Source organism: Vicia villosa, linkage group LG5 (assembly GCF_029867415.1).
Source record: "Vicia villosa cultivar HV-30 ecotype Madison, WI linkage group LG5, Vvil1.0, whole genome shotgun sequence".
In the NCBI taxonomy this organism is placed as follows: Eukaryota; Viridiplantae; Streptophyta; class Magnoliopsida; order Fabales; family Fabaceae; genus Vicia; species Vicia villosa.
Genome location: NC_081184.1, coordinates 19,598,510 through 19,612,990, shown reverse-complemented (window position 1 = coordinate 19,612,990; position 14,481 = coordinate 19,598,510). Strand labels below are relative to the sequence as shown.

The 14,481-nt window shown below is 36.5% G+C and overlaps 1 protein-coding gene across 1 annotated transcript; it reads left to right on the top strand.

The window, feature by feature from the left end:
* Window positions 1–7,198: 7,198 nt before the first annotated feature.
* LOC131604327 (uncharacterized) lies at window positions 7,199–9,506 on the top strand. The gene is made up of 2 exons (XM_058876773.1): window positions 7,199–8,565; window positions 8,750–9,506. The coding sequence occupies exons 1-2, from the start codon at window positions 7,199–7,201 to the stop codon at window positions 9,504–9,506; spliced, it is 2,124 nt and encodes a 707-aa protein (XP_058732756.1).
* Window positions 9,507–14,481: the final 4,975 nt, after the last annotated feature.

Here is a 14,481-nt window from a genome sequence, read left to right as displayed (position 1 = left end):
TAATTTCCTTGTCTAAGACCAATCAAAGTACATATAATTTTTTTTACAAGACTCACAATTTTTTTCTATATTCTCATTAGGCACACAATTATTTTCATTTCTATCTGTTCAAATAGTTCAAAAAAGTTCTATCAAATGTTAAATTTTCTCTTTATTTATTAAAAAATTACTCTACTTTGGCCCCAATTAGACAAAATGTATGGATCCACCACTAAACACCATATGATCCCTCTATTAAACTTAAAAAAAGATTCAAGTGCTTCATATCAACAAGTCCATGCCTATAGAAGACATGTGGGTAGATTATATTACTTAAATGCAACTAGATCATATATCATATTCTGCACACAACAAATAAGCGAAGGTAGAGTCCTTAAATACCCTAAAACCTATCGAGGTCGAGATTGTATGTTCCCTAGAGATTCAACGATCCAGTTGAAATGAAATTATAATGTAGATTGTGCAATGTGTTTAGACACAAGAAAATCTATCCCGGGGTTGTGTTACTTCCTTGACAAGTCACTGATCTTCTAGAGAACTAAAAAGCAACTTAAACTCTCAAGATCTTCATCTGAGGCAAAATATCGTGCACTTGCAACATCTTCATGTTACAATGACTTTTATATGACAATCAAAGCGCCTTACATATTGCAATAAGTTCGATATTTCATGAGAGAACTAAGAAAGTCAATCTCAAGGTTGTGTTTCTTCCTAATAGCAAATCACTGATCTCTTGGAGAACTAAGAAACAACTTAAAGTCTCAATATCGTCATCTGAGGTAGAATATTGTGCACTTGTAGCAACTGCGTGTGAATTACAATGACTTTTATGCATACTACAAGATTTACAAATTAAATGTATCACATCACGTGTTCTTTACTATGATAATCAAAGAGCCTTACTATGTTGTTGTAATATTGGTTGGTCATCTTTCCTTCCATGGGAGAATCCCTTTTATACATAACCTTTATGAATGACATTCAATCTCACAATTAATAACGATCTCTAACTCCTGGCGTCGTTAATCATGAGGTGTAAAGTCCGTTCACTGACTTTCATAACATCCTTGGAGTAATTGGACTACCGTAAGCATCAAACAGACTTGGCACTTTGACCGTCTGACAAGGCACACCTCTTGTCTCGCCCGACTTCGTACATCGGCTCCGGTTTAGGACATCCTTCATCACGTCCGACTTCATGTCTCGACTTTGACCTCTTCTACTAAAAAATTTGATTTTAGTGACCGAATAAGAGATCGAAAAAGCTTTAAAATCGGTCACTTAAACGTTTAGCGACCGATTTAGCGACCGTTTACTTTTCGGTTGAAAAAGTGCTAGTCGCTAAAATAAAATTAAAAGTTGTGATTCTTAGGAATCAAACTTGTGACCTCCGTGTATTTTAATAACAACTTGCCACTACACTACTTAATAACTATTGTTATATTTTTTATTTAAACATATATACATATAGTTTTTTTTATATATAATATGTTAAAACAATAAAAAAATATGAAAATTTTAGTAAAAATTAAAATTTGACAAAGAATTAAAATCTCTAAAAAAATGGAAAGAAAATAGTAACATATTAAAGAGGATTAAAAATAAAAAACAAAAACAAAAAATATTAGTGATCGAAATTTCGGTCTCTAATTTATATATATATAAATTAAATTGTATTTAAAAATATTTTTTGTGACCGATTTAGTGAGCACTAAAAATTGGTTCATGAATATCAAATTTTGGTGGCTAATTCGGTCACAAAATTGTGGTCTCTAAATCGGTGGCTGATTTATCTTAATGATCAATTTAGTGACCTCTTAAAATTTGCTCATGAATGTCAAATTATGATGGCTAATTCCGTCACTACAGTGACCGAAATTTCTTGGTCATTAAATCGGTCACTAAGTGCAAATTTTTTAATAGTTCAAACAAACCGACCACTTGCCTGTGATCCCTGTTTGTTTAGCATATATCCCTCATCCGATTTACAAGTCGTCTTAAAAATTTTAGAGTGTACAAATTGTAAGTAACAATTCTAGAGAGTCACGAAGAGTTTAATGAAAAATTACTTTGAAAATATTGAATCAAGAGTTTAATTAAAATATTGTAGATGACATAATTTAACACAGAGAATAATGAAAACTCTCAATATGGTCGCAAAAATTTATATCTTGCAAATGAAGATTGTCGCACATATTTATCTTATAATCACAAATGAAAAATCATCATATCATTTTGGATATTTATTTATTATTAGTGTAAAATAATAAATGAATGATCACTTGTACATAGAGCCACAATCTGGATTAAGAAGAATGCATCCAAGACCAATTTCATTATCGGCTATGAAATTGTTCTTATTGTCAAACAATAAAATATCTTCTTCTTCTGATGACGACTCTCTTAGCTTCACTTCTTGTTCATTCAATTCGTTAAGAAGTTGTTTCCGAAACTTTTCCATCGGTGTCAACCTCGCAGGTTTCATCCTCACATACACCATCGGTGAACGTTTCTTCGTAGGGATTTTCGACTTCATAAAAATTGGAATTTTTCTGCCTAAAAAAAGTTCATAAATTGTTAGGTCTCCATAATATTTCAAAAGTAACTTAAATAAAAAAGTGATAATTAAATACTAGTACCATTTTTTGTGATAAAAACACTGCTTGAAGGCTTGTCCTTGACATCGAGATTGGTTGTCGTTGTACCCTTTGAATTGCTTTCATGTGTTTCCTTAAATAATGCATTGTACAACAATGATTTGTCTTCAAATTTCTTTGGACAAAGTGAAGTAAGTGATGAAACCATTGCAGTATTGACAAAATTATTTAAAAATGTAAAATGATTATATTTTTTTACTCCTGAGATGTTTTAAACATGCCAATATATATACACGATAGATAAACAAGTTAAAAGTTGTGTCTGCTGGTTGTTACATGCATATAATTTTTCATAAAGACACAATGGTTGGCACATGGAGATTATCCTGCAATAACTTTTCAGCGTGTGAAAGATTAATTTCCATAAAAGCTTCTCCATATCAAGTATTTAATTTTAAATTATATTTTCATAAATTTTTTTATAATTTTCTCGTTCTCTTTTAAGAGGCAAATGAAATGTTCTAAAGCGAAAATTTGAGACCTAGAACATATTTCTATCTATAATGGATCAAACCCAAATTCACCGTCCAAAGTAAATGAAAATACAGTACAAATAAACGCTTAGAAGAAATAAACACTTCCACCTCCAAACCAAAACTTCCAAAACACCTATGAAGCCTGTGTACCGAAGTCTCCTATGGGAGATTTGAGAAATTAAAAAAAAAACTAGATCTCCATTGTATGTTAATGAATCTCTCATCATAAGAAGAGAGCTAAAATATGGGATATAAATTGCATGACTGAATGCATTGTGTAGCGTTTAATTGGAGATTGAGATTCCAGTCTACAGATTAAGATGAATGCATGGTGCAAGTGTCAAATGTAGGGTAGAAAATAAACTATTTCATGAAGAAGGTTACGCATGATTAATACATGCATGTGCAAGTAACAAAGTAGAATCACTACAAAGCTGGTGATAATCATCGGTTTAAACTTTTTTTTTTTTTTAAGAATAATCGGTTCAAACCGAACCGATTACACCCTTATATGTAGGCTAGAAATTTAACTTAAAGTTTAAAGTGAAACATTAAGATTAAATTTTTAAAATATCAATATTAGCATTTCAACTAAGAAAAAAGAAATTTGGTATTGAACTAAGAAATTTGAAACTACTATAATACTTCCAAAAATTAGTTTTATGTTCGATTAATAAAATTGGTGTGTATAATTGAAATATCAATTTTAATTAAACTTGATATTTCATTTAAACTTCAAAAAAACAAAACTTTTATATATATTATCCTGAATTGAAATTGTATGAGTTAGTTATAAAATAAAATTTAAGTTAGATTCATTATCACTAATTTGACCTAAATTATCTCCAATTATTTAGGTTCGAATAGGTAGGCTATTGAGGCTTTGATAATCTTTCACGTGACTTTCTAGAGAGAAGGCAGACCTTCTCTCTCTAAAAAGCCTTATCGTGTTTTTCCGCCTCCAACTTCTGTGTGGTCACGGGGTTTTCTCCCCAGTGTTCTGGTTTTTTTTCACCCATCTTTGGATTGGGTTTTCTACTGTTTTTTCAGTGGAGGTGCTGGCTGGTTGCGGTCTCATGGCAGGTGGTCTAGAGAAATGGAAAGCTTTTGCTATGTCAAAGGAAGAAGAAGAGGGGGTGGTGGCAGATGAAGAGGAGATCGTTGAAGACGAATCCCTACAAAGAACTGTGGCCGGAAAGTTATGGACAGAAAGTAGTTTTAACTCTCGGGCGTTCAAAACCACAATGTTGAATGCTTGGAAGCTTAAACATGCAGTGGAGGTACAAGATCTGAGCAAGAACTTGTTCCTCTTCAAGTTCGGATCTAAGAGAGACATGGAATATGTTTTGAAGACAGGTCCGTGGAGTTTCGACCGGGCTTTATTGGTGCTAAAACGGATCTCGGGAGAGGAACAACCTTCTGAGTTAAACATGCATTTCAGTTCCTTCTGGGTCAGAGTTTATGATCTCCCACTCATACTCAGATCTGAAACAATGGCAAAAAAGTTGGGCAATATCATGGGTTCATTTGAAGAAATGGACTCTAAGGAAGCACACAGAACTGGAAGATTCCTCCGAATCAAAGTATTAATTAACCTGAAGGAGCCCCTTAAGCGAGGAACGGTGGTGACATTCAAAGATAAGAAAATCCGGGTGCAGTTCAAATATGAGAGACTTCCTCTTTTCTGCTTCGTCTGCGGCAGAATGGGACACCAAATGAAAGACTGTGAAGTGGTGGAGGATTTAAACGAGGAAGGATTTGAAGAACTTGAGGAGCAAGACCTGGCTTTTGGGCAATGGTTGCGTGCTTCCCCGTTGCCAAAAATCACAGATGAAGGAAGGAAGAAAGAATCCAGCTCCAGCATGTGCAGCCGCGAGTTGTTCAATGTCTCTTCAAGCCAAAGCCGCTGCGGAGCTAAAGGGAAGGAAAAAGGTGCAGAAAATGAAGTTATGCAGAATGCCGAGGCTATTCAGTCAGCAAACAAGGAAAAGGATCGAGGCAAAGAGTCACAGTTCAAATCGGTTGATGTCGAATCGATTGCTGAATCCCTTGGAGTGGTGGCTCTATCAAATGGATATGGGCAGGAACATGGTAAGAAGGAGGCGGGGGGAACACAGAGGAAGAAGTGGACGAGGCGGAAAAATACCAAGAACCTCAAGGGAGCAGATGGCGGTGTGGAAGGGACAAAAAGGGGCAAAAGACAATTGATAGATGTCATGATTGTGGAAGGAAATCTGGATGACTGTGGTTTGGAGGAGAAGAAAAGGAAGCAGGGGGAGAACACAACTGTTGACAACAATAATAGACCAGAGGTGGTGTTGGAAAACCAACACCGCCTATCCCAATGAAAATGATAAGCTGGAACTGCAGAGGCTTGGGGAACCCTCGAGCAGTTCGAAGCCTTACCAGGCTTCTCAATACAGAAAAACCCCACCTTGTGTTCCTCATGGAAACAAGGCTCAAAGCGGATGAGTTAGAGAAACTGAGACGGAAGTACCGGTTTTGTGACATGGTTTCGGTGGATTGTGTTGGTAGCGGGAGGGAGAGGGCAGGCGGTGTCTGCCTTTGGTGGCAGGATGGTGTTGATGTTCAAATAAAATCCTTTTCGCAGAATCATGTTGCTGGACTTTGCACCCAAGCTGATGAAGACAGGCCCTGGTCACTTGCGTGCATTTATGGATTCCCGATTGAGGCAAGAAAGAAAGATACATGGAATCTCATTCATAATCTGTGGGAGGAAGGCGGTAGTGAGTTGATTGTGTGTGGTGACTTCAATGATATACTGGTTGATTCAGACAAGATTGGGGGAAATGGAAGGTCATCATCACAACTTAATTATGGAAGAGACATAATGACAGTGTGTGGGCTTCAGGAAGTGGATTTTGAGGGGTATCCATTTACATGGTCCAATGGGAGAGTTGGGGATCACAACATCCAATGCAGACTGGACAGGAGCATCTGTTCTTATGCTTTTTCCCAGCGGTTTCCACAGACTAAGGTGTCCCATTTGGAGCGGTTTGGCTCTGACCATGCGGCAATTCGGCTCAGCATCCTTACTGACAGTGAGGATCGTCGCTCTCCCTATGTTTTTCGGTTTGAGGAGGCGTGGGCTAAGGAAGCCATTTGCAGCGAAACTGTGAAGAATATCTGGAGACAGGCTGCGGGAGATGTTTCTTTGAAGACGACGGCTATGCAGGCAATTCAACACCAATTCAGGGACATCCGGACTAGTAGCATCAGAATGGAAATTGGTCGTCTTGATAAAAAGCTACAGGAGGATATTAGATGGTCGAGTGAGGAGCCGGAATTGCAACAATTTAAAGCACTTGAAAAGCAAAGGGACCGGCTTCTAAAAACTGAAGAAATTTTATGGAGGCAAAGAAGCCGAGCTGTGTGGTTGGAGAGTGGTGATAGAAATACAAAGTTCTTCCACAGTAAGGCCGACCAACGGAGGCGTACGAATGCGATCAAAAGGCTGAAAGATCCTGAGGGTAATTGGCAGCGAGGTAGATCTAAATGTGAGAAAATTCTGCTGGAATACTTTGGGGAAATCTTTAAATCCTCTAACCCCACAAATCTGGCCGAAGTCTGTAGAGCGATTCCTAGGAAACTTTCTGAGAGCCATATCAATTTCTGCGCCAGTCCTTTTTCTACTGAGGAGGTGAAGGAGGCGTTTTTCCAAATGCACCCTTCTAAGGCGCCTGGCCCTGACGGGCTACCTACTTTCTTTTTTCAGAAATTTTGGGCAACCACCGGTACTGATGTGACCAATTTCGTGCTGGACATCCTCAACAATAACCGAAATCCTACTGATATCAACAACACCTTCATTACCTTGATCCCCAAGAAAAAGAAACCCGCCACTCCGATGGATTTTCGACCGATTAGCCTTTGTAATGCTGTTATGAAAGCGGCGACCAAAGCGATAGCGAATAGATTGAAGAGTATTCTGCCGGAAGTGATTAGTGAGGAACAAAGTGCTTTTATCCGTGGAAGATTGATCACGGATAATGCGCTCATTGCCACCATTGGATGAAGAATAAGAAAAAGGGGAAGAAGGGAACCATGGCACTCAAGCTGGATATGTCCAAGGCTTATGATAGACTTGAATGGAGTTTTGTTGTGGAAACCTTAACAAATATGAACTTCCCTCCGTCTCTTGTCTCATTGATCCACCGGTGCATCTCAACTGTCTCCTATCAAGTGATGATCAATGGCCAACCTAGCAGCAGATTCATTCCTTATAGGGGTCTCCGGCAAGGAGATCCCCTCTCACCTTATTTGTTTGTTATCTGTGCAGATGTTCTTTCTGGCTTACTGAGGCGGGGAGTCGAGGATGGCAGCATTCATGGTATCCGGGTTGCTCGCAAGTCTCCAACCATCTCTCATCTATTCTTTGCCGATGACAGTCTTCTTTTTGCTCGCGCCAACGAAGAAGAAGCAGATCGCATTTGGCACATCCTGGAGAGCTATCAACAAGCATCCGGCCAGCTAGTCAACGCCGAGAAATCTGAAATTTCCTTCAGTGGGAATGTTACTGAGGAGCAAAAAGTCCGAATTAAAAACAATTTAGGTTTTCGAGGGGTCCAGCACCATTCTCGGTATTTGGGCCTTCCGGTGATATTTGGGAGGTCCAAAAAAGAGGTGTTTAAGATGGTTATTGAAAGGGTGTGGAAAAAAGTTAAGGGTTGGAAGGAAACTTTTCTTTCAAGGGTTGGGAAAGAGATCTTAATCAAAGCTGTAGCACAAGCAATTCCAACCTACATCATGAGTTGCTATAGACTGCCGGAGAGTTGCTGTAGAGAAATTGAGGCGCTGTTATGTAAGTTCTGGTGGGGATCCAAAGATGGGGAGCGGAAAATCCATTGGGTGAGCTGGCAAAATATGGCGAAAGCTAAGTGCAATGGAGGGATGGGGTTCCGTGGGATTCAAGACTTCAATACTAGTCTCCTTGGGAAGCAATACTGGCGGTTACTACAGGCAGAGGGATTCCTATTGGAGCGGGTCTTTAAGGGTCGTTATTATCCAAACTGCTCCATTTCGAAAGCCCAAAAGCCCTTTAAACCTAGTTATGCGTGGAGAAGCATTACAAGAGCGGAGGATCTCTTACTAAACGACACTCGATGGAGAATAGGCAATGGAGCTAAGGTAAGTATCATGGGAGATAGGTGGATTCCAACGCTTCCAGTTCCTGATTCGGTGAGTTCACTAATTGACACTGATATATCTTGCTGGAAAATTGATACAATTAAGGAGCTTTTCAATCCTGAGGTGACAAAGCATATCTGCAGCATTCCTTTATCTTCAACCTTGTCTGATGATAAGCTTCTGTGGCACCACGCACCGGATGGGGAGTATTCAGTCAAATCAGCATACCGATGGCTCAGTGCTATGCAAAGTCAATCCGGCCCCAGCTCCTCCTCAACGAATAGGTAGGTTTTGTGGAAGCACCTGTGGAAATTAAAGGTTAGCCCTAGGGTTCGCAATTTCGTTTGGCGCCTGATCAAGGATATCCTGCCAACTAAGAGCAATCTCCGGAAAAAAAAGTATTATCAATGATGGGATCTGCCCGTTATGTGAATCTGAGCCAGAAAATAGTCCTCATCTTTTTCTCAGGTGCGATTTTGTGAGACGGGTCTGCTTTTCTAGTCCCTTAGGCCTTCGCCTACCTGCTGCCGGTGACATTGAAGACTGGTTGTTTAGTTTGGTATCTTCGAAAGACATTACTACTGCCCAAATTCCTGTTGTGTGTTTCTGGAAGATTTGGAATATGAGGAATAATGTGGTTTTCAAGGGTGTCAAACCCATGGTCCCAGCTGCGGCCCAAGAGATATGGCATGCTGTTATGGAAGAGGTTAAGACCGAATTTGATACAACTGAAGATGGGCAGCAGGAGTGGTCCAAACTTAAAACTGGCTGGCTGGTACAGACAGATGCGAGATGCTTTGACAATGATATGGTTTCGTTAAGTTGCGTAATCAAAGATCCCACGTCTAATATTTTTCTGGCGGCCACAAAACGCATGGAGAGTGTGGTGAATCCAACTACAGCGGAGGCCTTGGCAATCCGGTGGAGTATTCAAACCGCGAAAGAGATTGGCATCCACGACTTCACCCTTCAGCCGGACGCCCTCACTGTTGTAGATTGCATTAATGGTTCTGGCTGCATAGCTGATATAGAACCTATTTCCCTGGACTGCATAAACTTAATTTTTAATTCTTGTAATATTTCCATAATGTTTATTAGGAGGGAATTCAACACTGATGCTCATAATTTGGTTCAATTGGGCAAGTGTTTAGGATCTAGATGTTGGACTGGCTGCATTCCAAGCATCAATGCTGACCCTTGTAATTTGTTTGTTTCCTCTGATTAATGAAACAGGGTCTTTTCATAAAAAAAAAGAATAGGTAGGCTATTGATTAAAAACTCAATATTTTATGTGATTTAATAAACAACATTTAGATACTCTTGACATAACAAGCCCTATATATGTGTATAGTAGATGATAGTAAGATAGACAATATTCAAGAGATTGTGTCACCAACATTATTTTGAACTTCTTCTCTATCCTTGGAAATTCAGTGTCTCTCAATTTTTGTTTGCGCTGTTGATTGATTTTCATATGATAGAGATGAATTTCAAACAATGTTGTTGATGCAAATGCAATTAATGGGTTGTGTTTAATTGCCAATTTGAAGAAAACAAAGATAGTATGGTAAGATATTATTTAATGATGGTTTGAAGAAAACATATCGTAAGATATTATTTAATGGTGAGTTTGAAGAAAACATGGTGAGTTTGAAGAAAACATGAAAGTATATTGAGGGAAATACAAATTATACGCTTCGATCATCTGCAATGCGACTGTGATCGAAAATGGATTGAAAATATCTGATGCCAGAACAGATTTCCAAATCATATTATACTGGTGGAATAAAAATATAAGACAAATTATATGAGCGTTCATATAATTTTTTTTTTTGTAAAATTCATTGTTTCCATTTTTTTTACAATTCATTGTTCTCAACGATGTTTATGAATAAGTCAGTGACGAGTCCCATTGGAGTGCGGAATTAATACATGAAACAATAATTTGTGATTAATTTTTTATATCTTCAAATCCATCATAATATTAATACTAATCAATTGACCAATCTGTCTTATTTGTTCTTCCACTAAAAAAAATTCACTATAAATTGGACATTCACTATAAATTGGACATTTAATTAAATACAATTCTTTAATTATGGTTTATACAAATTTCTAATTAAAATATGATAAGTATATTTAAAATATTTTTTTAATGATTAAAAATAGGAAAAGATTATATGTGTAGGAGAAAGTTATAGACTTATTGGGACATTCTTTAGACAAGTGTGGCAATTGGGTAACAAACTCCCAAGTACTCTAAATTTGAGATTTTGAGTTTGAACTAATACAAAATTCAAAGTAGTAAAAAATGAGTACTCCAAAAGAAAGAAAAAAAAGTAGCATGAGTTTGTTTAATTTTGGGTGTCTTACATTGCTCTATATGCTAAGTTATTAGCGTTTTCCATTTCTCCCCCAGACAAATAGTACTACACATGCAACACTACTGTCTGCAATCCCAACAACCCTCGTACTCTCTGTATTTTCAATTCCAACCAAAACCGAACCTCTTCCTCACTCTTTCTATTGCCGGCCATTTTTCATACTCACCATAAAACTATCTTATATGCCACGATTTTTATTGAAGAAACTTCAACTTTCTCCTCCTCCCCAGATCTGTATTCCTTTGCCAGATCAAGGTTATCTATGTTGCTGGTAAATTTCTCTACACATTCTTTATAAGGTATGTGTTGTTATTTTTCGTTTTCTTTCAACCTTCGCTATGAGAGTGGAGGCGCTGTCTCCAGGTGTTGTAATGACACTAGTGGTGCCATCGGATGTGCTCCTAAAAGGCTAATCTATGTAGTGCTTGTGTCGGTGTCTGACACATATACCGATGATTACGTTTAATTTTTTTAAATAAAAATATTACTTGCGTCGGCTTATCATTTACGGGTGCTCCTAGTAGTTGATTTCTTCTTACTATTACATTATTATTTTTTGAGAAAATGGGTCATGCATTGATTTACACTCTCAACCAATCACCATCATGCATCCAATTAAAATATTCTTTTATTTTAAAAAAACTTTAATGACATGGCACATTCATGATTCCCTATTGAATGGCAGTGTAAAACTATTTTATACTGTCAGTGCACTATCTTTTAACTCTTATTTTTTTCTTTATTTTTAGGTTTAGTTAATGTTAATGTTAGGTTAAGGTTTTAAATTTTAGATTTAGGTTACGTTTTGATTTCTAATTTTTGTTAAGTTACTGATTTTTTAGGTATAGTTAATGTTAAGTTTAGGTTTAAAATTTTAGTTTTAGGTTACATTTAATTTTACATTTTTAGGTTCACGGCACTAAATAATGGACTTACATCCTCCATTAAAGAATTTGAGTGGATCAAAATTTAAAACGACCCTGTTATTGTTAGTGCTGTGAAACCAAGTGAGACAGGTTCTAGCAGAGTTGCTACTTCTCGTCGCCCTAATGATACTTTGATTGTTATTGTTGTAAAACCTAGTGAGGCGAGTCCTAGTTTCTTGTAGTGTGAAGGTAAAATATGAAGAGGATAAAAGGTCCTGTCACCCGATCATGCAATGGTTTACCACAATCTTGTTCCCCATTGTGTTCGTTTGGGGATATTACATTTGAAAATATATATGAGATACAGATAGAACAAGGCGGTCTTCTTCAGGATATTCATAGAAAATTGGACGGACAAGATGAAGTTCTTAAGGATATTCAAAGAAAACTGACAATTATGTTAACCGTCATGAAATTGGTTGTCTCTTTCACTTCAAAGGAATGACTCTTGTTTTGTTTTGACCGTTGTTGGGATAAGTTATTCCAATAACGGTTGAAACAAAAGACTGGTTCCTTTGTCATGAGAGTGTCTGCCAGTTTCTTGATTGTTTCTGACATCATTGTCAATTTTCTTTGAATGTCCTTGACAACTTCATCTTGTTTCTCCAATTTTCTTTAAATATACTAAAGAATACCACCTTGTTCTGTATGAGTTTCAAGTCTATGTTCAAGTGTAACGTCCTTCGGGCGGATACGGTGGATACGAGATTGTGGTTAAGCATTATAGGATTAGTCCAGACATTTTTTAGAATAGCAAAATTAGAGGATCTCTTCTCCTCTTTAGACTTGGCCTTCACATGGCAAAAACTCTATTAGGATCTGTCTTATCCTAATTTTTATCCCTAAGATTATACATATCACATCATTTGCATTCACTCAAGATCACAAACATGGTAGCCTCCTAACCCTCTCTTCTCTATGTTTGTTGTGTGAGAGATCATCAATCACCCTTTGTGTGTCTTTTGCCTTTATGTTTATTTGCATTTATGATTTACTAACCTTATTCAAAATACAAAAATATGCTTTGCTTCCTTTTCTTGTTGTGCAAGGTAGGGACTTACAATTAATGGATCAAGCATGGTTGCTAAATTAGGGTTTTGGTTCCCAAAGTCAAAATAAGGTCAACCAAAGGTCCACAAGGCTTCTTCTTCAAGGCATGACCTATAATTGTAGGCCATTTTCATGACAAGCTTCATTTAACATCATTTGGTCAAAGGAAGTTCAAGCTTAGTGCCCATTTTCACAAGTGATTAAAAGTAAGGTTCATGTGGTAATCTGAACCTGATACCTCTAAAAACCAAAAGTTGGTTTCTCAATTCATTCTTGTTTTCACCTCATTTATTTGCCCAGAAACCTTCATCGTCATCATCTGAAGTTGTTTGAAGCATTATAGAAGTTCAACACCTCTTACAAATACCAATTTGATTTCACCATTTTCAGACATTTGAAGCTACTTCGAACAACTAGATACGAGTAAAATCTCAACACAAACGTGTTACCACTCTTTTCGTCTTGATTTACTAATTGATAGTCCTCACTTACCTTTGATTCATTCACCATATTCATCATTTCATTTTACTTTGAAGAAACTAGGGTTCTTTGTGTTTTTCTGCAAATTCTCTCTACTCGGAGCAATTCAATTGCTCTAATGCAGAGAGACATGAACGATGATGTTAATTGAACCTAAAATGCATGTTGTTTAAGCTTAAAACAACTAGTTCATGGATCTACAAAATCAAAGTGACTGAGGTTGAAGATGAAGGTGTGTGCGCGCTTGGGAGTGAAATTTGAATCCTCCAACCAATCAGGTTGCGCCACGCCTTCCCTAGCCATTGCATTCTTATTATATTTTTTATTTAAATTCCTTTTTATTCCATTTTCTATTAAATTAATTAAAAAATAGCTGCAAAATGATTTTTAATTCCAATTTTTCCTATAAATCACAAAAATTATTTTCTACCATTTTTTTTTCTTCAGAATTTTAAATATTATTTTAGTATTTTTTTTTCTTTGTGTTCATTTTAATTGATTTCTAACAATTTATTTTTAATCATTTTTAAACCCAACTTTTGAGATCCATTTATATGGAATATTTCTAACTTTCTCAAATTTTTTTATCATTTATTTGATGTTTTGTGGCATATTTTGAATTTTTTATTTTATTTTCATTTTAAACCATAAAAAATCATTTTTTATCTTTTTGATCATTTTTTATTGGTGGTTGGTTCTGACTTTTGTTGACCTTGATCAAATTTGGTTGATTGATGCTTCATTTTATTTAATACGATTTTGGAATGATGCTTTGATTGGTTGAACTTTCTTCATTTCAAACTTATCATTAAACGATCATTTGATCATTTTTCGTACTTTGGGATGATGATAAGTTTATCTCATTGAATCATGAAAAAGATTGATTGAAGTAATGATCCAATCCCATTACCTTTGTGTTTGATCACTTCTCTTCTTCTCCTCCTCCTCTTTTTCCTTTGTTTTGATCACTTATGATGCATTGTTTTAGGAGAATGATGTTTGTATCATTTCTCTAACACGTTCGACACATATTTTGCTATTGACTAGACTCATTTAAGTGCTACTGCTATATAAATATTAGTTGTGCTAACATCTAATTTTTACTTTTATGCACTTTATTTTGTGTCGTTTACCTTTATGATCTTTTTACATTTCAAGCACTTTACATTCATGTCATTTTACTTCTATGTCATTTACTTCATCTGATACATTGTAGTCTTGGGAATTCATTTGATGCTTAATTTTCATCTGCTTGCTTAAGGATTTATCTGATCATATGCTTTTCTTGTTTGTTTGCTTATCTCGTGGCTTAATCCAAAGGGAAGGGAATGCTCATTTTGATCAATGTCAAATGCTTCCT